We start from the raw sequence: 27,127 nt of genomic DNA, 5'->3' as shown, positions 1-27,127 counted from the left end.
AATTGTACAAATGTGGCAAAAGACATAAAAAATAAACTAAAATAATGAACAACATCCAGTTAAGAGCCAGCATAGATGTCCTGCTGTATGCAATATTGTACACTGTATTGCAAACTACATGTCTGTGAAAGTATCAATACTCTCCCATGATGCATATTTGTATAAAAACCAGTTCAAGATAACGATACCACTTTCTCAACGAATATTTTAAATTGGTGTCATTTCTAATCCTATTGAGGACAAGGTCAGCCACATCTCATGTGTCCAAATACCACCTTTTTTGAGTGATTATAAAAACAAGACCGATTATTAATCTACCAAGCGCCCTACATTCACAGCACTTGATGACTAACCCTTAAGCAAACTTTTAAATGTTGTCAGAAGCAGGCAGACGAACCATAGAAGGCTAGAAAACTAGCATACCGCTGCTTCCGATGTCAGCAAATGACAAATATTTGGCCAAATGTTTAGAATTCTTATGTCAAGGACACACTGACCAGCTTAATCCACATACATTCATGAACAAAATCAACATTTTTCAAGGACCAAATCCTTCATCTGCAACCCAACCGAGATTGGATCTGATTCATCCTCAGCATGCAATAAAGACATCCCGCCCCATTCAACTCTGTCTGCTCTCCTTGGATTAAACACGAAAGGCAACATTTGGCCTGCACAATCCCAATCTCAACATAACATCGTAATAACCCAGAGGCAAGGAGGATTCCGCACAGATTATAGAAACTGCAGGATTAAGTCCCAATGAAAAGTAAAGACACAAGGGAGCTACACAGAGAGAGAGAGAGAGAAGCTGCGAGTGGTTTAAAGAAGCAGGGATGAACTGTAATTTTGATGAATGGGAATCTGGCTCGTCACTGACAGCAGCCTAATGCAGCCTTCATGGTTGGTTGGCGGTACCTTACTCCAGCCATCCTCCTCAGTGTAGAACAGTGATGGAAAGGACAGATGTTCAGCTTTGGCAACTAAATCAAGAGACTCTTTGTGGGTGTCAAAAAGTAGTTTGGTGCCACATATGGTACAACGACACTTTTTGTAAAGATTTAAATTGTATTCATTGATTTTCTTATTAAAAATACAGCATTGTGTACAGTGCTCAGCAAAACTGAGTACATCCCAGACTGAAAATGAATATTTTTCTCCATTTCTCAGTGAGCAATGTATTTTGGTGCATTTAAACAAAACAGATTTATTAAAATAATATTTTAGTCACCAACACATTTAGAAGCTGAAAGATAATACAATTAAATTCAAGCAAATTATTACAAATAATAATGTTTCAATTTGGTTGCTTCTCTTTTTTCCTCTTGTTTCAATTTGTGTTTAATATTTTTTTTATGACATAAATTTGAGTGTACTAGTTTTTGGACCGTTTTTATAAGTTATTTTGTTAGATAAGCTCCCGATATGGCTTCAGTACTGACTAATCTAATGTATATGCACAAATATAATATTGTATAGCTTCCTATTAAACATATGAATTTAAAAGAGATATTTGTGAGGGGTGTACTTATATATTCTGAGCACTGTACATATTTATTAGGGGTGAACATTATGGGGAAAAATGCAATATGCAATGTTGTTGTGTGTTGTGATGATAACTATATTTCTTCTGATATAACCAATTAAAAAAATATATATTTTATCAGCTATTTTTAAAAATAATTTATTTATGGAATGATTAGTGATGGGCACAAACTAAATCACGATTAATCGCATCCATAATTAGGCATGGGACAATAACTGTTTTCAAAGTATACCGCGGAAAAGTCAAGGTTTTAAATTCTGCATATTTTTCTGCTATACCGTTCCTATAGTATATGTAAGATATTTTTTACTTTATTATTATTATTTTTTTTTTATAAACAGTATCTCCAGAAGAAGATATCCGAAGATGTAGAGCCCTACATTTGAGCCTGAGCTCATCAGGGCAAAACTTTTTTTATGCCACTAGGGCCGGGCTTTGGGACAATTTTCACATCATAGCTATCACGCAGATCGGGCTTCAGGCCTGCCTTCGAAAATAATTCCAAAAAAGGTTTAATGAGATCTAGTGCTGCGTTCCGGATGCCTTGCGCATACAGATTTCCAGCCAAGTACAATGAAAAACATAAAGAGAAAAATTGCCAATGGTGAACTTAAAACTGTGAAAAACGCTAGAGGAAAGGCAAACTTCTGGTCAACTTTTCAAATAGTGACAACTATAAATGATGAGCCAACTAGTTATGCACAATGCATAACTTGTAATTTGAGTAAACTCACTGTGGACCACCACACACCGCTTGGATATCAATGTCACATAAAAAAAACTAAAACTTACATTTAAAAAACAAGAAAAAAAACTTGTGAATAAATTATTCTGATAAAAAAAAAAACGAAAAAGAAAAAACATAAACTTTCTATTAAATACAAATCTGGTCTATTTTGATGGCTTAATACCAGTATAAGCTGTTTGGTGGAAAAAAGATGGGCTTCGGGTCAGACTCGGGACTCTACCAAAAATTTTAATAAGCTGTTGGACAAAGAAACATTTAAAACATCTAAAAATCACCCCTAAACTTTTGACCAGTGATGTTTATTGCAATAGAAATATAATTCCACCAGAAAACTTGAATAGCTCTATTTGGAAAGAATTCATTAATTTAGACTGATTTGGGATTATTCTGTGTGTAAATCATGTAACAGCATACAACATATTGTGCAGCCCCAGTGTAATGCGTATATTTTATTATGTATATTTTATGAGAATTTTTACATTTATATCTACATATGAAATATGTATATGACAAAAATTATATATAAATTTAAATAACTATGTATAAAAATTGTTTTGTATGGTGTGGTTTTATGTATATATACACGCATGTATATAAATATGATGCACATAAATTATGTCAAAACAAACTTATTTTGGATTTGATTCATTTGGATTACATTAATCTTTTCCCAGAACTAATGCTCGTTCTAAAATAAATAGGTCATATTTTCTGAGCAAATTAAATACAAATAAAATAAACTAAAACAATTAGACTTTATAACTCCACATATGACTGAAAAAAAAAACAGCGGAAAGTCAGATTGTTATTGGCTGTTGTCATTTTCCGGTCTTGTCTCACAGCATTAGTATATATTTTCAGCTCTAGGTTCAGCTTACAACACCTACTGGAGAGGCGTGGATGAAGATAGTTTCAAGTAACTTGAAATGTCTAAAACGCCTGAGAAATTGTTTTCCGAGTTGCTTTTCAGAGGGTCTGCAAGGTTTCTGCTGAACTAACATACCCAACACTGCACAATAAGAGTACACTAAATACCAAACAAAACCCACTTTATTTTACTCAGTAAAAACATAGACATATAACATAGAACATAGACTATAAATTAGGTAGAGTGCTTATTGACTCAATCTGATTTAACTATTAGCTTTGTTTGGCGGTTAATTCTTTACGTTTTTGCTTTGCAAGCAAACGGCTCATGCTTGAGAAATTCTCAAGACTCCAATTGCAAAACAAGTAATTCTATGTATATTTGTCACTATAAACTGTCTCTTGCACAACAAAGCTGGTCAAATTATACAATAGCAGTGAATGCTTTTCTAGAAGACTAACATGTATAATAGGCTTACGAGGCCCTGCACAAAACATGAAGTCAAATCAAAATCAAATAAATTAAGGACGAAAATAAAGGATTTGTTCCAAGTTACTATTAGAAGACTTATTTTAGTAAATCGTTGCCACATTTAAAAATCATTCCCATATTTAGCTTTTAATACAACAGAACAAATTATTACACCATATGAACAACTGTGCACACGATACAATAATTTTAGGCCCTGGAGAATAGGTTTTGTTGAAACAAGTGGTAGTTTATTAAAATAACTGAAGGAGCAAATACATAAATGTAAGACTTTACAGGACGATTCAAGTTTTGACATTGGTTAACATGAACTAGGTATGAAAAATAATTATAAAGAATTATTTCATCTTAGTTTATATCAATATTTACTCATTAAAATCAAAAATTCCATTTTTTTATGAACTCTATTCATGAACAGAGGATTTGGAACAGCAGGAGGGGGAGTAAATGAGGACAGAATTTTATTTTTTTAGGGAGGACAATGACTTTAACTATAAATAATTTTAGACCCTGAAGAATGTTTTGTTGTAACAAGTGGCAGTTTATAAAAATTACTAAAAGAAGCAAATAAATGAATCTAATACTTTACAGAACCGTTCAAATTATTAGTAAATAATAATGATTATAGAAATAAATCATTATTCATGTTAGTTAATTTCAACATTTACTTCTTAAAATAAAATTATTTTACATTTTATATAAAACCTCAGTTACAACAACTCTATTCTTATTATTGAACATTAAATAGCAATTAATACTGTAGCATTCCAGCTGCTAATTTTCATTTCATTTTAGTCCGTATCATTTCAACCCTGCATAAATCATAAAAGAGGATTTGGAACGGCAGGACAGGACATGATTTTTGGGAGGACAATGACTTTAACTAATCATTAGACATTATTTTAAAGTGTTGCCATAAATATACTTGGACTATTTCAGGTTTGGCTTGTTTAGTAATTGTACAAAGCAAATAGTTTAAGCCTGTCATTAAAAAACTTGCTCTGAAAAGTGAAAAGCCCGTGCAAACGCAACATCTGCAAAAAGACTGATATGTTAAACACAAAGTTTTGCTAAATAGTTTTAAATCTTTAAATTATGACGTTTCCCCATTCCAGTGCGTAGGCTAGTCAAAAGGCAATAAGCTGGGATAACTACTGAAAAACATGCTGGGCAGCTGACAGTCATTATGGATGCGCGGACACAACGCCAATACGATGGACAGCGATGCTCTGACCTCCCAGCGGTCCAACCTCATCCGCTGGTAGCAGGAGCACGTCCTGCCCTGAACACATGCAGCAGGGTTTCATCTAAAACACGGTTTAACGAGGCAACAGGAAAACAACTTTACACTCACTATGCCTTCGGCGATTGAGCCCATTTCCCACTTCGTCATGTTAATCAATGACACAACAGACCGACGCCATTACAAAGGCAACTTCCACTACAGTGTTTTAATAAATATCTGTCGTGTTTGTGTACTAGAGCTCTTATCACATGCGTCTGTCCTCTCAACGTTCAGGCTACAGCTGTGATTACAGCTGCGTGATGCTCGAGATGAAACTCTGGTACTTACGCCCTGGTTTTTGGGAAGCCCATTGACAGCAAAACATCCAGGCTGTTTCCATGTTTGACAGTTGCTGGCCGGTTCTGCCTCTGCATCCGTGGAGCGACTTTGGCATAGAGGTCTTCTTTCGCTGCCATGGTTCAGCTTTCCATTGGGCTCGAGAACAGCGGTTTGCTCACTTCTGATGCGTCCTAACGAACGGACACGACACACATTTAAAACATCGCTACAGTATCTACCGTGAAGGCTGCTTCATGAACGCTCCGCATTATTCCCCTAGTCGGACAGACAGAAGTCTCGGCGGACGCGCTACAATGTTTCCAAACACAAAATGATTTGAGCTTCCTGCTGGAGCGCTCATGTCATTACAGTTTGAGAAAGGGGTCACCAGTCGGAAGTCAATCTCGTTCAGTCCGCGTATCGACAGCCATCTCCGTCGGTGCCTGTCAAGGGAAGAAAAACCATCCGCCGGAGTCTCTCGCGTCTCGCTGTGCGCTCGAAAATGTTGTTGCGGGCGCGTCGCGAGCGAAATCTATCAGTACTTGTTACATCGGTTCCTCCTCGACATGACTTATTTATGAATGGAGTTGACTGAAGGCGTAAGCAGCCAATTAGCAGGCAGGATGTGAGTGGCCCCGCCCTCTGGTTCTTAAAGTCGCAGTTTTGAAAAATGACGTTCAGCAGATGCGCTCGAATGGCAGGCAGAGCATCATCGTCATTGACGTTTGCTCACATTCAGCCGAACGTTCTTACGTAACTGTGCGCAGGTAGAACGCAGGAGGATGATCGGCACTAATATTGTGTGATGTTCAGGGATCGTATGAGGCCAAAGCTGAAGTCAAATCTTAAAAAATCGCACATTCACAAAACGCAATCAATGAACTGTAAGTAAAGCTTGATTGTACAAATTATGTGTATTGGATTTACCCTTGTGCACTGTTTAAATTTACTACCCTTTTAAGTTAGGGATGAAAACATCCACTGAATTAATCTGCTGCAAAAATGCATCAGATACACAGACACAGACACACACAGACACACACACATATATATATATATATATATATATATATATATATATATATATATATATATATATATATATATATATATATCATCCTCCGACCTCATCAAAACTATAAAACTGTTTAGCAAATTTACAGGATTTTAACTCTTTTTATTGCCAAGTCCACAAATGATGTCACTGATTTTGTGGGGGGGGGAAAACACAAAATGATGTATCTTTAGTATAAAAAGTAATTGTGGACTGGATTTTTTTACGTTTTATTATAGTCTTGATCATGTGAAGGATTAGTAACATTGACTTCAATGCATTGTTAGGATTTTTTGTCCCTTATTTACAGTCGTTGGCTGTTTTTGCCCCATTGACTTCCATTATAACCACATTAGATGGTGCATAAACACAGTCTTTGTTTTTATTTACTCCATGTAATTCTAAGAGCTGAGATGCATATTTTCTCAGACACACCAAGGTAAGTGCGTAAAGATCACCCTCATACTTTCACTCACTCACTCACTTACACACTCTGCTGTTATACTCCATATAAAATCCAGAGCTTTTTTTCTGCACAGGTCAATCTAACGATTTATTGGTGATAACTGATAATTACTCATTTGACCTCTTCCCAACAGGGAAAACCATCAACAATTAAAAATGCATGATTATATGGGGTTTTACAATAAAAAAAAGAAAAACAATGCAAAGGCAATGTTGTTTCACGTGTCCAAAATTTTAATAAAAGGTATAAAATAATTTAAATTTGGTCCACAATAACTTTTTTTATATTGCAAATACATCATTTTGTGTTTTTTCCACCAAATTAGTGACACCAATTATGAATTAACAGAATTGTGCAAACATATTTATGCAGATTTATGGATGTTTTCATCCCTAACATAACAAAAAGGTAATTTTTCCCAGACTGTATTGAGTTAATTCTCAAAATATTAGTCAAAATAAGATTTTATTTTTATTTTTTTTTTTACCAAAAATCATTCTGCTAGCTGAAACAGAAAAAGTTCTGGCCAAATTAACACACAAAAAAATCACCTGTGGATAAAAACATCACAACAGTACATAAAGGTTAAGTAAATTTGCAGGCTATAATAAACTTTTTCCCCTGTGAAAATATTTTACAAAAATCAGCTTATACAGTTTAATTGTGTGAATAATAGGCTAGACAATTTATAATACAGCTTTGAAAACAATCTCTTAATTTAGAGATTTAGTTAGGTATGTGTTTGTGTAAAGTGTTATTATTGGTTTTATCCTTTAAAAAGGCAGATAATATTTCTTCCAAATTTCAAAAAAAAAAGTTGTCAAAAATATGACAATAGACAGCATAATATACCTGGTTAAAGAACGTTTCTTGGTTTTAGGTGTCTGATTATTTATTATTAATATATTAATCATATTAATATATAATTAATATATTAAACATATTAATCATATTATAAAAATAGCACTTTATAAAATTACAAAAGGACACCCTTCAATTAAATTAATTAAACGTAGGGAAAACAGTGTAGTAAAATCATGAATAAAAGTAAAGCTGTACAATAAATTAATTTCATGTTACACCCTGTTGAGTCACTGCATGACAATGGCAAGTCAGTTTCAGCAGTTGTACACAGCTGCACCGTCTCCTAGTGGTCATAATTAGAACTTCTTAAATCACGTCACATTATGGGCACGATTTAAAATGATTCGACAACAACTGTGTTCAATCAATTCAAAACAATCAGACTTCTTGTGAATCTGCAAATAGAGAAATATCACATACTATTGCATACACTAAATTTAGCATGTTTCATTTATTGGAAGAATTCAGAAGAATTGGAAGTCAGACATTAAAACTTCAAACAAGAAAAATAAGAGGGAAGATGTGAACAAGTCAGAGAGGTCAATGAAGCTTGATTTAAAATCCTATAAAATGCAATAAAAGTTTGAAAGCGATATTTACATTTCATGAAATATGTATAAAACACAAAAACACGGAGCAAACCATCATAAAAAGTAACAGAAGTAAAAGAACAACATATCATGACTGCAATGTACAGCAAATGTTTATATGAAGGGCAAAGGGCATTGTTTTACCTGAATGGAGAACACAAAAAGTTTATCTCATAGTGCAGAATCACATTAAATGGATACTTTAATCCATACCAATGCAACAAATCAGAGTAAATTACATTAACAAAAGGATCAATATTAAACCATATTAAATTTGTTTTCCACTCACAAATTACTCGTGTACCTCAATAAATTACATTTCTAATCATTTCTGCAAAAGAGAGATGCACAGATTTTACATTTCTAAATGCCAATATGCAAAATGAATCTGCCTGGCATGTTTTAAAGCTTTCTGCACATTTCTATGATCTAAGTCACACCTTTCACATACACACAAATCCTGATGTGCTTGAACCTATGCAGACCTTTTTTTTTATCTAGGCAACAATCAGAATTTCATTCAGATGAGCACAGGCTACACCACAAAAGATGATTTCTGTCTGAATCCCTGAAAGAGACAGCAACAAACAAACTGTGAATATAAATTCCACAATTAACACTATTCAGATGAGACAATTACAAAAAGACACAGAGGAATAAACCAAAACTGAGGAATTAGATTAATCTGTTTAATATCATTTACACAAATGGGCAAAATCTGTTGTACTTACATTAGCCTCATCCACATCATCTGTCTGAGGCTGTGTATAAACAGCTTGCGGTTTCTGTTTTCTGCAAGAGATCATTTATATCATTTAGTTACATTCAGGAGATTTGTTATGAAAGATAAAGCTTTAAGACGCATGCATCAAAGAGGAAAACAAATTCTACACTTACGTTTCAGATAATTCTGTGAGGAAAAGAAAAAATAAAATTAGGTCATTCTAAATAAAGTTAACCATTTAGAATTTTTTAATTATAGTGAGAACTTACTTGGCAGATATCCCTTTTTGCTGGCATACCAGAGACCAAAGAGCAGCAAACCTACTGCCAGCAATGCCACAATAACCCCTGCAACAATGCCTCCAACATTCAGATCACCTTTAACAGAGAACAACACATCCAACTCAATCTGTTAGAGAATTGATACTTTCAAAATTCACATCAAGAACACCAGTTATAAAAGATATTCACACTAGGGCTGGGCAACTAATTAAAAAGTAATCGAAATCAACATTCTGAACCTATAATCTATACATTTTTTTCTAGTCCATTTTTAAAATTATTTTCCCTACAGTGTGTGAAGGTACGTGACCCCGCTCTGTTAGAGCTAATTTATCCTTCTGCGAACCCACCGGAATGGTCTGGCGCACCCTTTGCGAGCTTGCTAACCCCCCAATCCCTGAAACCTCTCAAAAAAATGCAACTACACGTTGCACATTTGCACTACATCGACGATAAATGGAAGTTACACCAGAGATGCCTTGAGAAAGCATATTTTCCATTATAATAAAATTATTATTTACATTAAAATATTTGTTTACAGAAGATGCAACAAATGCACTGTATTTACAGGATATAAAAGAGCGGATTTATTTAGAAGAGATGCTGCTCATTTTCTCCTTTTAATATGAAAAACACAGAAAATAATTGATGTCGTTTTCAAAAGTGCAAGTTATTTACTTTCACTTTTTATAAGAAGAAAAAGTGACAGTTTGTTTTTGGCAATGCGTAAGAGTTAAAATGATTTTGATTTTAGGCCTAATCACTAGCCGCGTTTCCACTATCGCGCCTAAAGCGAGCGAGCCAGGGCGAGCCAAGGCCAGTGGCGTTTCCACTGTCACTTCCGGGGCCTAATCGGGCCAAAGCGGGGCTTTCTTGGGGCCAGCGGCCAGCCTTTTTCGGCCCGCCGAATACCTTGGGCCAAAGGGGGCCAGCCGGGGCTTGGGGGCGGAGTGAAAGGAGAGGCGGGCACAGTTTTCCGATCGCACACGAGTACATGCGCCAAACACATAAACAAATAAATAAATAAGGGAAAGAAAACATCTAGAACAAATTATAGGCTGGGGTCTTTTTTGCATATGATCACCCTTATGTTTCTCTTTTAAATGTAAGGCTGTTGCATAAAATGATAGTTTTAATAAGTGATTTTTCTTTGCTGCATCTCTTTAATGTTTCAATAACGCATAATAATCTTTACACCATATTAAAGACAAAGCAGACAGTAAAGGTTTTCAAGAGGTTTTGTCAAGTTTAATAGGTGTGCTTTTGCGCGTTTAGATGCCTATGTATGTGTGTGAGACCGAGGAAAAGAGCGCTCCATTCATAGCTCTGTTGATGCCGCGAGCGGCTTTTTTCTTTTCTTTTTATTGTTTTAATTTATTTTGGAGATAATACACTATATGAATACAACAGTAAGACATTAAACTTTACAAATTTCATGTCCACTTTTGTAGGCTCAAAACAATGTCATATCTAGATAAAATAGCCCTATATTTAAATAATTTAAAGAATTACAAATATCAGATAGGCCTATAATAAAATCACATTAAATAAATAAACCAATATAAAACTAAAACAAAAGCTATAGCTATAACAATTAGGTACTATATCAAACTGTTTCAAATTTATATTAAACTTTCATTTTTCAAAAGCCTCTTTAAAAAAAAGATTTTAGATATTTTCTAAAACAATAAATAAATAAATAAACACCGGAACATGTTTTAAATATTATTTATAAAGTGTTTGCATACGATGAAATTAATCAAATCTTGCAAACAGAGCATTTGAGGTGAGTGAAAGCAGAAACTAGGCGACCTTTTTTTCTGTCTGCAGCTGCGCAGCACTTTTTTGACGGGGAAAACTGCAAGTTTAAAATGTGTTCTGTGTCCTCAAACAAGTGTGTATGTTTTAATATAACGTGGTAAAATTAAAAAAGGAAATTTTAAATACATAAAGAGCTTTATTAGTGCATAGCTGCTGAGCGCAACGAAATATAGGCTATATTTTATTACGTGCTGCTATGTGCTGAAACACTGAACACTTTCCTTTTCTCAAGATATAATAAGCAACATCTTTAAATAAAGGGAATCACCTATTAAGTGTCATAAAGCCTATAGGGAAAAAAAAATCATGTTTCAGTTCTCTCCGGAGCATTTGTTTGAATGTTGGACAGATTCTGTCTTGAGGATGTTATAAAATACATTTTATATTGAGTTATTAACAGAGAATTTTATATTTGTGGTGTTATATTATGGATGTGTGTGCTCCCTGCGCTGGGTACCTCCGTTGGTGGCAAGACCACTGGATTTCGATGCCAACAGTCGGTCGGCGAGTAAATTAAAATGATAATTAAAAACACAGGGGCATGTGCGTATAGACATGCGTTGTACTACTGAACAGTAACGTGTCATTTGTTTGTTTTGTTTGTCCTAATTTTAATAGTTTCGTGATGATGTGATGGTGTGCTTTATCTGCATGATTCTCGCTGAAGTGGGCGGTTTGAGTGACGTTCGATTCGGGGGATGTTTTGGGGGCGGGGTTTGCGTGACGCGCTGCGAGCTACTAGCCCCACAGTGGAAACGCGATATGATTTCGGCCTCACTGCTCAACCTCCCGGGCGATTGGCCCGGCCTGGCCCGATATAAGCCCTGGCTCGCACTGGCCTGATAATGGAAATGCGGCTACTCATCCCTAATTCACACAGTAATATAGTTGCTTATTAGCTCATACTTGTTCAAACTGAGTGGGTTCCTCAGCATCTGACAATGATTTTAACAGTATTCAACAGGCCAGCATTTTAATCCTTAGTAAAGTACATTTGCACACTTGTAATTTGTAAACAGGATTAGCAGAACCCATGAACTCAGAACCCTCCTCTGAACAAGATTAACAATGCCTTTTTGCTGTTAACCCTGTATCGCAATATGAAACTTGTAAAAGGTTTACGGTGTTAAAAGATTATAAGAATATTATATCTTAGAAATGCTTAGAAATAATAAAATCATGTGTCTCATATTCAAATGCTTTAAAAAAAATCTCAAAAATATAATGCGGAGCAGCAGTTGTCAAATTGTGATGGAAATGCATCATTCTTTCAAGCAAGCTATATTCTATGAGAAGGCATGATGTCAGCACTCACTTTCTTAAAGGGCACCGATCGTGAAAAATCTACTTTTCAAGCAGTTTGGACAGAAATATGTGTAGGTATAGTGTATAGGTGGTAATATTGGGGTGATATAAACACATAGAGCCCTTTTTCTTTTCTTTTTCAATTTAACAACATAAAAACGATGGACCAATTAGAGCGGTTTTCAGACCGACCGCAACTTGACGTAGGATTGACAGCTGCGTAACATGTCTCGGTAGTCATGTGCATAATGATATCAACAAGAGAAGTTGAGCGCAATGCAACCAGGAATGAAAGGTCTGTTCAGTTCACTAAGATCATCAAAGGTCATCAAATGTGATCAAGAGCGAGTTTCACAAGTTTAAAATGTTTTAAAACAGTGCATGTGAGTAATGAATTACAGCGATTTACTTTAGAATTACTTCATCAGCACAGCCACGTGTCAGAACAATTATAAAAGAAGACACTTCAATCCCGGTTTGTAGACGTTAAATCAGGTTTATTTTATACATTAACATAACAGATATCCATACAGCAGTGGAGATTAGCCTGTATCCTGTCACATATGCGTGAAAAATGAGTGCAAAGCTAAACGTAGTGTCTGTATGTATGTGTGTATCGTGTCCGTGCTGGGTATGCGTGTCTGTGTGTGTGTGCGCGTGAACTTTGTAACGACATTGTGTGCGCGACTCATCGTTGTAACTTAACACAGCAAATGCATCAAATAATCATGGGTAAAGTTCTTACTGCAGTATTTTTCACAAACGCTACATGAGATCTGCTTCCTTTATGTCTGTTTGTTTGTTTACGGTCTGATGCAGCCGAGGGAGGAGATTAAGGCACGCAGAAAGGCACGTAGAAACGGTGGGCGGGGAGGACTAGCCTTATGCTGCGTTTACACCAGACGCGGAACGCGCGTCAAGCGCGAGTGATTTACATGTTAAGTCAATGCAAACGCGCGAATAGAGCGTTTTGTGCGTTTGACGCGCTTAACGAGCGTTTCGTGCGAATCTCTCCATTTCGAAAATCTGAACTTCAGCGTACATTCGGGCCGCGTTAACCAATCAGAAGCTTGCTCTTGTGGGGGCGTGATTGTGACGTAGAACCTGCTGTCGGTGTTCCGAGGGAAATCCTCCAGCCTTCACCGACAACAGTTCATCAAACTCGGCTTGGCTCAGCCAGAAGCACCGCTGAAAGCCTCCAGTCATCCAGGTTAAGTTTCTGGAGGACTTTATGAGCTCACAGAGCTGGATGCACCTCTGAAAGAATGTAGTGGACTCTGGGCCCTAAACATATCAACACTTTTCTAGTCTTCATTAAGCACATAAACACTGTTATGTTCTTCATAAAATTCATGTTAGCCATTTAGCTATGAAGCTAGAGTCTTCGGGCAGACAGAAGCCCTGCCCATCACGCGAATCCGCGTCTGTTCGGATGTGAATTTGACACACGAATGAAGCGGGGTTTGACGCGCGAATGAAGCGAGTAAACTCAAATGTTCACTAGTCTATTTACGCGCGAATAGCGCGATTTATCCGTGCGTTCCGCATCTGGTGTGAACACAGCATTAAAGGCGCAGAACAGGAAAACCGCCACCCAGAGCAAAAATGTATAAAACAGAACAATCTTATAAAATGTACAATAAAAAATCTGATGGGTGTTGAGCTGAAATTTTACAGACAAATTCTGGAGACACAAATGATTCATAAATCTAAAAAAAGGTAACCTAGGTGCCCTTTAAGTCCTATTTGGATGGCGATCTGTTAAAGAAATAAAACCTCTAGCTCTACTGAGTTCAAGTGTGCTCTCAGACGAAGATAATTTGAGGGTGGATGTCTGGTTATAATCATACAAACCTAGAACTATGTGTCTCACATGATCATTTGTGTGCTCAGTCAGATGCTAGTATTTAAGTTCTTCTCCAACCCTGTTCAACCTCATTTTAGATTCACATGGGCATCTGCATCAGTGCTGGTGTGATTGTCATGATCCAGGCTGTGCAGACGATCAAAATTTTACTTATTATTTATCTTAGCATTACTTTTCCATTTACATTATCATGTCATTGCATTGTTCTTTAATACCGCACAGCCCTAGTTATTGACAAGAGCCAATTACATTGGACTGCAACATACAAGTTTAAAAATGGTATTAGGGCTGCACGATTTGGGAAAAATATCACATTGCGATAATTAAGGTAAAAATTGCGATTTGTGATTGTGATACGATAAACAAGTGGTATGACTCAACTTGCTTGTTATCAAGAAAAACGCACACACAGATTACTAATAATGCTGAATTTTTTATTTTTCAACAGCAGGGCTTAAAGTATCCCGGCACCATGACGGAACTCCGGCGTGCGGCCGTGAGAGAAAAAAAATGTATATATTTTAGAGCTTGCGCATGCGGTTTAATTAGTGATGCTCAAAATAACCGATTAACCGTTAACCGAAAGGGTGCATTTGTAACCGATTAATGGTATCAGTTAAACTATATACTAATATATAATTTATACATTTTTAAAGTTTGGCTGCATAAGGGACATCTGTTGAATGGTTTACTGACGGTTGCAACCCGCAAGTGTTTTACACTCTCCTTATGCTCGCTCGCGCGCCTCAAGTTTTGCCGTTGCGCGCTGTGTGCTCGAGCGGAAAAAGCGTGTTACCCAATTCGCCCTTCAGTCGCGTCTTTTTCATTCTTCAGTCAAATGAAAGCACTGCAAGGTTTCTGTTTAGGTGACAGCGAGGTTTGTAAGTTTCAGCAAGTTCAAGTTCAGCCATGAACGCCCTTGGAAAACCTATTACATCGCCAATCTGAAAACATTTTGGATTCGTGGCGAACGAGAAAGGCGAACCAATAATTAGGATGAAGCTATTTGTACGGCTTGTTTAGAAAAATATGTGGTCACACTTTACAATAAGGTTCATTAGTTAGTGTTAATTATTGCATTTACTAACATGAACAAACAATGAACAATAAATTTACTACTGTATTTGTTCATGTTAGTTAACGTTAGTTAATGAAAATACAGTAGTTCATTGTTCATGTTAACTCACAGTGCATTAACTAATGTTAACAAGCACGGACTTGGATCTTAATAATTCATTAGTAAATTTTCACTTATGATTAATAAATGCTGTACATGTGTACATGTGCGGAGCTGCAGCGTCATGTCATCTTCTGAACGCAAATGCCCAGCTATAGGTGTGGCAGATACCCTCTTCGGTTGCAAAAAAGTATCTGCATTTGCGCTACAGGCACACCGTCTGAGCGTGTATTCAGTGCTACTAGAAACATTGTCCCAATTAGACCTCCGCTTAAACTGGACAAAAGTCAACATGTTAGTTTTTCTGGCAAAGAATTAATAGAAAACAAAAGGCGGAGAGACGCAGTTTTTTCAACATCTGACTTATATTGTTAAAAGCATAGGCTAATATTTTTGTTCTTCTTCTTCTTAGTTACTATTTATATTATTATTGATTAGTAAATTGTAATTGTAGGCTATTTGTGAAGTTTTTAATGTAACGTTTAATTGTTTTTATACAGTTTCAAGGAGTTAAAGTTATTTAATATTTAGGCTAACTACATTATTGTAGGCTGTATTGTGTTGTTTTATCAACGAAAGTGAAACAAACATGTACGTTTGTACAGATATTTTAGCATAATACTTTGGTCTTTGATATTTCTTAATTTTTTACACAAAATGTAAATTAATCTATGTAGGCTACAGGGGTGTAATTTGTTGGTGGTACGAGAAGACCATTTTGGCAGTGAATATTGTCCCCATCATTTAAAAAATTTAAATGAATAAATAAATAAATAAAACACCTTATGGATAGAATGCAATGAAGGAAAAGCATGATCTTAATCTTCATTATCTGATTCTTGCAATAAACTTATATTGCGCCGACAAGAACAAGCTGTAAAAGGTAAAGTCTAAAGCGAGAGGAATTATTGATGTTATTAATATCTAGTTGTTAATATTAATGATCATAAACACGACCTGCCTAGTAGCTTTAATAAACGTGGTTACTGTGTCGTGTCTGATTTTTTTTCTCGTTGAAGAACAGATAATGCTTACGTTTCCTTATGAGATCAGGCTGGTGCATTTTAATCCCATATTGCACTTGATCTGATGACTGATTTTGTTGTTCCTTTCATTTACGCAATTAATTCACGTATTACTTTGCACTACTGCTTTAATGACTGAAGGCAGTAATATAGGCCTACTTTTTATAGTAATAATAGGCTAATATGCACAGTTTCGCTACCGATTTTATTAATGAAGGTTGGGCAATGATGTCATTTACATTAATGCAGACAGATCATGGCTTAAACACCAAAGAAATGATTTAAATTATATGTACGTTTTCTTATTTATTTCCTTATTTATTAGTTTTAACTCAAAAAATAATTATAAAATGTTTTATAAAAATGAGCAATTTTCAATTTTTTTTACGATTCAGTTAAATATAATTTAGACATTTATGGGGGCAAGTAACATGTTTTTGTGTTTTTTTTTTTCTCAGTTATCTTTCATACATACTGGGTAGCTACGCAAAATATTTTCTAAAATTTCAAGCAGGATTTTGTCTATGGCTTTAATTATGAAGACAATAAAATATTAAAACTAACAAAAATAGAATGAAAATGCAAAGATAAAAAGAGCAGAATTTTGCTAAATTATAAAAAATATTTGTTTTTATTTTACTTGATGCATTCGTTATTTAATGTTTGAATACTTAAATAACAGCCAACGCAGGGCGGTGCTGGATTTGTGCCTACCTTGGATTGAAGACCTGCAGGGGCCCCTGCAGCTGGACATTACTGAAGCGGAGAAAGTAACACTAGTTTGATTATGTATAGATATCATTATAACTATATTGTATAAATATTAATATAACTAGGCCTAAAACATCCTGACGATCAAAAACCAAATGACATGATGACACAGGTGATTGTCTTCTGAGTGCACATGAATGACGCTCCTCATAGAGCTTGAGAAGCATACAGTACTGTATGATCTATATACTTTCTAAAATAAAGACTTGCAGGTTAAAAAAAAACAGCATGGAGGAGGTTGCTGTGGGCCTTAGTGCAGATAAAAAGTTTTTTTTTAAAGGTGTATTTGTATATACAGAGAGAAATATGTAACTAGATAGAATAGACAAGGATAGATTGATCTCAGCTGCCGAAGAGCTGCGCGCTGCAGACGCAGCTGATGTGAAGGCAAACGCCTGCGTGCTGCTTCTGCTCTCCATACGCGCTGCGCACGCACTGCTTTCACTTGCGGTGTGAAACAGAATGAATGTCTTGTTACGTCCACAAATGCATTTGTTTATTTAATATAAATCCGCAAGATTTGCTGTAATGTAATCACATTGGCTGAAATAGCGATTGCAACTGCGATAAGATCAATCGTTCAGCACTGAATGGTATGGTAAATGTTTCTAAGCAGGATGCAGGTGATTTTCACTATATACAGGAAGTAGTTGGTAACTATAGGCTTCTGAATCAAAAATGTCTGTCTTTTTCCTCCCACAATTTGCAAAATCATCTTTGGCTAAGTTGCCTTATGTTTTTTGACCAACACAGACATTAAGTACTGTAACTCTTCGATAATGTATGTGTCTATTTTTAGCAAATAAGATGCTGCTTTTCTGATGCAACTTACCATGAATCCAAAAAGACTTTAGGAAAGATCTACATTAGAAACTCAGAGATGTGGATTTAAATGACAATTAAAATCACCACACAATCTCTGTGCTGGTCAAAAAAAAAAAAAAAAAAAAAAAAACAGTAGGTAGCCCAGCCAGAGATGAGCTTGCAGGTTTTGAGAGGAAAAAAAAAATCACAGATATTCTGCATTCAGAGGCCTAGCCACCAAATACTCCCTGAATATAGTGAAAAATCACTTACATCCTCCTGAGAAATGATTATCATCCAAATAGGGCTAAAGATATCTGTTGTTGTTGTTGTTATTAAATATATTACTATTATTATGGTTAGTATTATTACCCATTTTATTTTTGCATCTTATTTAACAGGTGATGTTCTGTTCTGTTCTTCCAATTACATACAGGTGCACTTGAGTTAATGACCAAACATGTATTCATGAAAGTTAATCCTGATTAAATAAAGATAACTTTAGTCAAGTATTGTTTGTTTTTTAAATTGGATATCAGATTATTATTAAAATCAAACCAAAAAGTGCAGTAGGTGATTGTCTTCAGAAACATTTTTTGTTGTGCTGGTTAGGTTGATGATGAGTATAGTGTTTTGAGTTCACCTTATGATTAAAGTTGTTGCATGTCCGCCGGCTCCCGCCTCAAATTGAGCGAGTTTGAGCTACTTCTACATTAAGGTAGCGTTCAGAAAAAAAAAAAAACACCAGTAGAGAAACCAGACACAGAGGAACATAAAAACCTACTGCCAGCTAGCGTTTTGGAAGTGCAGAGCAACACAAACAGCACAATGAAGTATAAATACATGGCTACGCGCAAGGCAAGCATTGTGGGTCACGCCGATCACTCGACGCACATGTATGAACCAGGCTTAACGCTACTTTAAATATTGGGTCTGAAATAGTATAATTTCAAAACATCATTAGCACCGTTTCATTGACTGTGAACAATGTTGTATTTTATAGTCATTGGCTGATTATTTGATTTTACTATTTAGAATTTGCAAACAATATTTTTCTGAAATTATATTAATAATGAGAAAGTCAGAATGTGCGAATATAAAACCAACTTTACCCCAATGCCAGTTTTGGGGAAATATAATTCCTGCACCCGCTGGACAAAGTGCATGTCTTCATAGAGTTTTCCAGCTGGTGAATTACATGATCTAGTGTAATATAAGGGTGTCTATCATCATATATTAGGTGTGCTTTCAGGACTTTAGTGGCTTTACACAGCAGGGGAGGAACAAACATTTTCAAAGCTCTTATGTTAACGTTAGCATTCTGGCAGATCACCTACAGCACCATTAACCATTGGTCTTTTTAGACCCCTGATGTTTGTGCAACCAAATCCCTTTGCAAATGGTTTTATGGCAATATTAGCAGTTCAAAAGAGTGTGAATGTACACTTCACTTTTGAAACATTATTTTTAACAATTTATAATTTGAAACACTAATTCAAGTTAAGAATTACAAACAGCATGCCAACTGTGACACAGCAAAAGTTACTTACGGACTTCCATCTTCACTTCATCACCACGCTGAGGGACACCTTCTCCATTACTGGCCTCACAGAAATATGAGCCAGTGTCCATCTTAGACACACTCGGGAACTCCTGATCACACAAGTCAAACACATTTACAAAATTGATTCTATAGTAATAAACAAATATAGCAATATACAGTTGAAGACAGAACTAATAGCCCCCCTTTAATTTTTTTTTGTAAATATTTCCCAAATTATGTTTAAGAGAGCAATGACATTTTCACAGCATGTCTGATAATATTTTTTCTTCTGGAGAAAGTCTTATTTGTTTTATTTCAGCTAGAATAAAAAGCAGTTTTTGTTTTTTTAAAACCATTTTAGGGTCAATATTATTAGCCCCTTTAATATTTGTTTACGATAATTTACAGAACAAACATCCTTATAACAAAAATCCTTATACATACCTAAAACCTATATACATATACATAACATATACCTAACCTGCCTAGTTAACCTAATTGACCTAGTTAAGTCTTAATAATGTCACTTTAAGCTGTATAGAAGTGTCTTGAAAATATATAGTCAGATATTATTTACTGTCATCATGGAAAAGATCAAAATAAATCAGTTATTAGAAAGGAGTTATTAAAACTATTATGTTTAGAAACGTGTTAAAACAAATCTCTCCGTTAAACAGAAATTGGGGAAAAAAATAAACAGGGGGGCTAATAATTCAGGGGAGCTAATAATTCTGACTACAACTGTATAGTACTGCATGTTTTCTCGTATTGAAAATAAACACTCACCAAATTTCCATTGAAAACATTCATTTTGTAAGTGAGGTTCTTAAAAGCAGGGAATTTGGTTGGGTCCTCAGGGAGGGGGGTGTTGTCTTTGTACCACTTGTAGGTAGATGGAGGAGAGCCAACTGGGTCAAAGCAAGTCAGCCGGACATTACTGCTTGTTGTGACAGAGGAAGGTATTCTGGATACGGGCTTGGCGGGAGGAACTGAAGTAGGGAAAAAGATAGCAGGTTTGAAACAATATGAATGATAAGTTCCCACATTTTGCAGCTTATCCCAGGTGAAAAAAAATATAATTAAAAATGCAAATAAAATACATTTAAATACCCGCAAATACATTTTTAGTACATTGTTATTTTTTGTTTAAATAAGTTTGATGGTTTTACACTATAAATATACTAATTAAAAGTATGTTTATACTTCAGTAGGACTTTAGTACACTTGACAAAAGTACACTAAATACCAGTAATACTTAAATTTTTAGTGTACTACAATAAAGTACACTACAGAAAAAACATCCAAAAGTTTTATTTTTGTGTTTTTTAAAAGTGTGCTTTAAATGCTATAACAATTAGTTTATTTTTAGTACACTGTTTACATACTAATCCTAAGTTCAAAATAAGTTAATATATACAAAATCTATTAGTAACGTATTGTAGTAGAAGTACATTTTCCCAAAAGTTGTACTTAAGTACACTTAATGTGAATGCAATTTCACTAACACTTAAATTGATTTTGAGTGTGGTAATTTTAGGTTTACATCAAATTGACTTTATTAAAAATCTATTACTAATGTATTGTAGTAGAAGTACTTTTTCCCAAAAGTTGTACTTAAGTACACTTAATGTGAATGCACTATTATCACTAACACTTAAATTGATTTTGAGTGTAGTAATCTTACCAAAACATTATTGTCTTGAAGTATGTGTGTGTTGTAAGTCAAGGAATGATCAGGAGAGCCAAGAATTGGCATGCAGAAGGGATGATATGTTTGTGTATATCCAGTGTAGTCAATAATATGATAATCTAAGGAAACATATGTTTTACATTGCATATTCTAAAATTGTTCTGGACTGTTTATCCTTCTACCTAATTATCTTTTGTCTAACCAATTACATGAGGATGTCTAAACAATCTAATGACATGGGTTTGTTGACTCTGTTAGCATAAATATCACTGTATTCTGAATGTAAGGAAGGTCGACCTGTGGAGCTCATGGAGAGTGCTGAAGCTGATTTCTTGCTGTCAAAACTACAAAAAACTCATTAAATCAAAACTCATTAAAACTCATCTATTTTATTTCATTCCTGACTCTTTGTTTTTATTCATCGCAACTGGTCTTTCACTGCAAATCCCCTACAAAGTAAACCTATATTTTTTTAAATACAGATATAGTATGTTAAAAGCACATTTTAGTTCAATTTCAGGGTGTCTCAATAGCACAGTTGAGTACACTTAGATGGTATTAAGTTTATCTTAACATACTGAATACTAACTTTTAGTACATCAAGTACAAAATTAGTGTGTGAAAATAGAGCACTTTTAGTACATTACTGAAAAAGTATAATTAGTGTACTTAGTGTATTTTAGCACACTGCTTTCACATTTTGTATATTCTTTTAATATATTACTATTATGCTTTAAGCTATTCTTAAATATATTTATAAATATGTTTAAAATTAGGGTTCAAGTGTATTTCTAGTTGTAACTAAATATATTTTTTAAAATACAGATATAGTATGTTAAAAGCACATTTTAGTTCAATTTCAGAGTGTCTCAATAGCACAGTTGAGTACACTTAGATGGTATTAAGTGTATCTTAACATATACTTAATACTTACTATTCGGTAGTAAGACTATGCATAACTCAAACTGATTTACCAAGTACTGTGAGTTTAATGGTATTCTCTCCATATCCACCACTTCCAGACACCTCACAGTCATAGTCTCCAGTGTCTGCTCGTGTCACTTTGTTAAATCGGAGTCCTTTATCGTACATGGTGACACGGCCTGTATATTGACCTGATGAAAAAACAAAACACAAATGCAACATCTCATTGATCTATTCTCATTTGACACATTAACAGACAATAAGAGAAGGTTTTAAAGTTGCGTTCATACCAGTTGGCTTGCCATCAAAGTAGACTAATGTCTGAGAGCCTTTGAGATCCTTGAACTTCCATTCTACTCTGGGTGTTGCTCCAAAGTCAGAAGTGTAGGAACATTGCAAGTCAACTCCTGAAAGAAAACAGCAATGCTTTGTTTATCTTCCTGTGCAAATATGGATGCGTCCAAAATGAAGATCATCCAAAACAGGCAGATACGATTTTGGGCCAGACGACGGTTACATTTGTAATGCTACACAATAGTGCAAAACATTTAAGTTTATGCTTTACCTCATGACGCCTTGGGCAAATTATGGGAGCAACTTAAATTAAACTGTAAACAGTCAGTTATTAACTTCGTTACAGTATTGGAGTAAGAATGTAATTATAATCATTTGCAAAAACATCATTAACTCAACCACGGAACATTAAAAAGTGTAAAATTATAATGAGAATAAAAGGGTAAATATTAATAACTAATAAAATACTAATAATTAATATTTCTATAAAATGTAATACTAAATCTAGGTTTATCTAGAGCTGGGCTGATATAAAATATTATATTGAATCACGATACAATTGTCAATTACAATAATAAGCCCTGGACCTTTTTACTCTATATTGATCTAAGAGCCAATTACACAGCAGAAATGAGCAACAATGTGAATCTAAAACAGTGTTGATATTAGAGATGTACCAAAGTTTGCCACCATTAAAACTTTTATCGAAATATAAATCGTTATTGTTCAAAATGGAAAATAATTATTGAGATTGCATTTTTGCCATATCGCCCAGACCTAATTGGAAAATGGGTGAATAGTTCATTGTTCAAGCTCTAATGTTGACTTTCCCATACTTATGTTCCAGTACTAATTATAAGAAATAAAGGCAAAATAGATGACAGATTTTGAAAAACTGTACATCTATGGAAAAATAGGAGTAAAGATTATATTCAAGACACACACACACGCACACCAAATATAGATACAAAATAATTAGGAGAGACAGAACTACTAAAGTACTGAAAATAAATCTTGTCCTAAATATTCTTGTGAGACCAATGTCAATTATACATTTCAATAATAATAATTATAAGTGAAAGACAAACAAATGGGTCAGGAAAAATAAAATTAAACTTACCCTCATTCTCTTTCACTTTTACTGGAGAAGTAACAGTAACTTGAAAACCATGTATGCCTGAAAAACAGAAAAAGATTTCAGTCTTTAAATATGTTGGTAAAATTAATTTTGTTCAAACATCAACTTCATAAAGATCATCAGGATAAAAAAAATAAATATAATTTTTTTTTTTTAATAAACATCAAACAAAAGTAGCTAAAATTTGATCTAAATATCCCTGCCAGAAATGATTACAGATGACACACATCCTCATTCTAAATGATAAAAAGCATCTATATAGTTAATTGGGAAAAAATATTTCATAAAAAATATATATACTACTGTATATTATAAATTTGATTTAAATATATGTGCAATTCCAGCGTTATGTGACATTTGCAGGAAGCACTCAAAAAATAAATTCACATAGAAAGTATGTTAACATTATATTGAAACAGCTGTATATTTTCGAGAACAACCGAACACAGAGTTCTGGGATGAGAAAAATACCAATCTGTGAAATTTTTTATGTTTTTAATGAGGGAAGTAAACATGCATCATGGATGTGACAAAAAAGTCTGAGTTTAAAGTATACAACATACTTTGTAGATATTCTGTGAATTAAACTGCATGACCTAAAAGAAATAACGATAATTAAAAGGATAAGAGTTGGTTCTCTATAGAACAAACATAATTGATTTTATTTTATATTTTTGCATTTATTAGGAAAAAATGTTGTTATGGATGTGACATCTCTTTGTTATGGATGTGACATGTAAAATTGCCACTTGGGCCTTTGGTAAATCAAATATAATAGTTTGAAAACATTGACAGAGACATGTTTGAGTATTTCTAAAGTACTTTAAAATACTTGCTTACACAAAAAACTTAGAAACGACTTCCATATTTTGGTGAAAACTTTCATGGCAAGGTTGACATTTGCATGGAATTGCTCATATATTTTTTATATTTCTAATAAGTTAAATAATGGATTTTTGTACTTATTTTTAGAACTACTGAATATGAATGTTTAATATATTTATTCGCACAATTAGCAACTTATTTTAACTTAGGGTGTATTTATTTATTTAACTATTTATTTAAATCCTTCAATGGACTCATAGCAGAAACCTGTGGTTTGCTGTTTTTCAGTTTAAAAGAAGCTAATTTAAAGAAACTGATTCACCTTATTATACAATGCTGAAGTAAGATCTTTACTGCAATTGTTTTGTGACCTCTGATTAACTTGCTCTGGGCAATTTACTAAATATAACAAATGCCAGTAAATGTTCAAACAAGTGTGTGTTTATGACAATACCTTGAAATTTAAATAATATGAAAGTAAAATAACAAAGCAGAATAATAAGCAGTTTTGCATGGCTAAAAATTAATGGAGGAACATTTATAGCAACCAGTTTTGCTGGGTAGTTATAGCAACTACTTTTGTGGGAAAAATAAGGTTAATTATTCTTCCTAAGTATTAAAGACAAATTATTTCTTCTTAGTTCATATAGGGGAACACACACCATATGCAAAAGGTTCTCTATAGTTTGCACAACCATAAATGTTTCAGAATAGCTCTACTATGTTTCAGATGATGGTCATCTCAGTATAAAAAGTTGAAGACATAATGTTTTTATTTACAGCACACTGCCAACAGACTCATTTGTAACAAACATGTCAGCATATTTACTTTCTGTGAGAAAGACCAAGAAGAGAAACTATCATGTTTACTTCAAGGCAAGATATCAAAGGTGACAATTAACCACTACATTTAGAATTGCTGGAAGAAAATGTATTTACTTTTTTCCCCAAAATTGTGTTTAAACATCTAAATGAATCAGGTTAGAGATCTTATTTAAATTTTAGACTAGAATAGACTGTCATTGTATGTGAAACTATGAACCTGTTGGTGTTCTTTTCACCATTAAGTGCCTGCAAATAAAATACAATAAAATTTCAACCTAGAAAATAACTAATAAAGAAAATAGACAAAAGAGTGTTAAAACTTTGACATGTTCAAAAGTGTGTGTGTGTGTGTGTGTGTGTGTGTGTGTGTGTGTGTGTGTGTGTTTACAGAAGTAACTTTAGGTATTTCTTCCATAATTTAGAAACAAAACCGTAAACAGCCTTCATTAAAATCTCAAAATGGACAGGTGTATGAAAAAAATATATATTTCAGTGGTTTTGCCTTTAAAGGCTTCAAACTTGTTGGAAAAATCATGACAACAACAAAGACGTTAATGTAAAAGTCAGTGAAGAACAATTAAAAAGCTGAACAATTTTTTCAAGTGGCTGTAGCTTTGTGAATAATACTTGTAAACAAATGATACCCAAATACGTTGTATTCGCAACAACACTTTCATATGTAGCTCAACAGGATATTGTTCGCGCATGCGCGCAGCTCTAACTCACCATCAACTATTAACAGTTGTTATCGTCACTGGCGGACCACCATTAACGTTTAAAATTAATATATAATAATTTCGCTTTATTAAACGACGACTAAACTATTTGAACATGCGTCCCGGGTTACCTTTCATCTGTTGTAAATTCCCCAGTTAGATATAGCTCGGGTTTCGGATGGGGGTTGGGCGAGGTGGAAATACAGGTTCTCCAGGTGATATCGATGAGCCGTGAAAGGCCTTTTTTCCGTGTATACAGTGATAATTAGACTGTTGTTTCTTCTCAAGCTCAGTACAAAACTTACGTTAAAATTACCAACAAAGCAGGACAAATTTGCTATATAAGCATTCCCTTACGAAAACAAAGTTGACTCGGTTCAGAGTTGTTGCTTAAGAGTGTAAATAAGGTCATCAAATATTACACACTGTTCGGGCGGTTACACAGTCAAGTGTAACTCGACATTTAACGTTACAAGCTGGTTCACTGAAGTCCAGACTTAAAGTAACGTTATTGGAGTAGTTTGCTAAATTTAACCTACGCGTGTACGGTTTTAAACTATAAAGTTCTGACTAAAAAGCTCACGGAAGACAGCAGTTGACGACACGACGTATACTGGAAAACCAAAAGTACAAATGGTTCAAACACTGAAAACATGGACTCTTAACGTTACCTGTGACGAAGAGTGAGAAGCACACAAAGGCGAAGGTCAACATATTCACTCCAAAATGATAAGTTCTCCAGAAAAAGTCTCCTTATAGGAAAAAACAAATCCCCGTTTGATTGTAATGTTTTCTCGAACTTTGAAGTAACGTTAGCTGTGTATTTGCTATGCACTCACGAAGCTGAGCCCAGATAAGAAGGAAGGCTGAAACTAACGCCCTTCTGAGCGATACTGTGTTTACCTGTTCCGTGTGTGATTGGTTGGATCGTCTGCACCATGACACCCCGGTGTATGACGTCATGAAAGTAAACTCAGGTGCAAGCCAGATAAATTACACAAAAAAATCAGTTTTAATGTCTGAACTGTTGAATAAACATCCTTAAAGAGAATGTTGTATACATACTTTAGAAGTAACCAACATGATCTGGAAGAAACTGTGAGTGGGCGTGGAGAAGCATAAGCTAGAGATAGCCTAGTTACTGTCAAAAAGGGTTTTAGTTAGAAAGTTGTATGTATTACATCGGGTACAAAATCAATATTCAAACA

The 27,127-nt window shown here is 34.6% G+C and overlaps 2 protein-coding genes and 1 long non-coding RNA gene across 6 annotated transcripts in view; 1 reads left to right on the top strand and 2 right to left on the bottom strand.

The window, feature by feature from the left end:
* The window catches only part of ubash3ba (ubiquitin associated and SH3 domain containing Ba), a 51,141-nt gene extending 45,377 nt beyond the window's left edge, over positions 1–5,764 (bottom strand). Inside the window, exon 1 of the mRNA XM_001923850.8 lies at positions 5,225–5,764. Within this exon, the coding sequence (XP_001923885.3) occupies positions 5,225–5,352 (128 nt within the window). The 5' untranslated portion in view covers positions 5,353–5,764. The remainder of the gene's footprint in view (positions 1–5,224) is intronic.
* A 2,262-nt stretch (positions 5,765–8,026) lies between these two features.
* Positions 8,027–26,728, bottom strand: f11r.1 (F11 receptor, tandem duplicate 1). Of its 4 annotated transcripts, XM_073949829.1 has the most exons (11): positions 26,591–26,728; positions 23,536–23,592; positions 22,412–22,528; positions 22,172–22,312; positions 20,294–20,496; positions 19,515–19,617; positions 17,104–17,145; positions 9,183–9,290; positions 9,087–9,099; positions 8,921–8,981; positions 8,027–8,757 (listed from the first exon to the last, which is right to left on the bottom strand). In XM_073949829.1, exons 1-11 carry the CDS (start codon positions 26,631–26,633, stop codon positions 8,725–8,727), a joined length of 921 nt encoding a protein of 306 aa, XP_073805930.1. In that variant the 5' UTR covers positions 26,634–26,728; the 3' UTR covers positions 8,027–8,724.
* On the top strand, positions 20,656–22,306 carry LOC141385827 (uncharacterized). Its single transcript, XR_012406900.1, has 2 exons — positions 20,656–21,899; positions 22,093–22,306. It is a non-coding gene; the product is annotated as an uncharacterized lncRNA (long non-coding RNA).
* Positions 26,729–27,127: the final 399 nt, after the last annotated feature.

Source organism: Danio rerio, chromosome 5 (assembly GCF_049306965.1).
Source record: "Danio rerio strain Tuebingen ecotype United States chromosome 5, GRCz12tu, whole genome shotgun sequence".
Classification (NCBI taxonomy): Eukaryota; Metazoa; Chordata; class Actinopteri; order Cypriniformes; family Danionidae; genus Danio; species Danio rerio.
The sequence above is the reverse complement of the archived record's forward strand: the minus strand, read 5'-3'. Positions and strand labels throughout refer to the sequence as shown.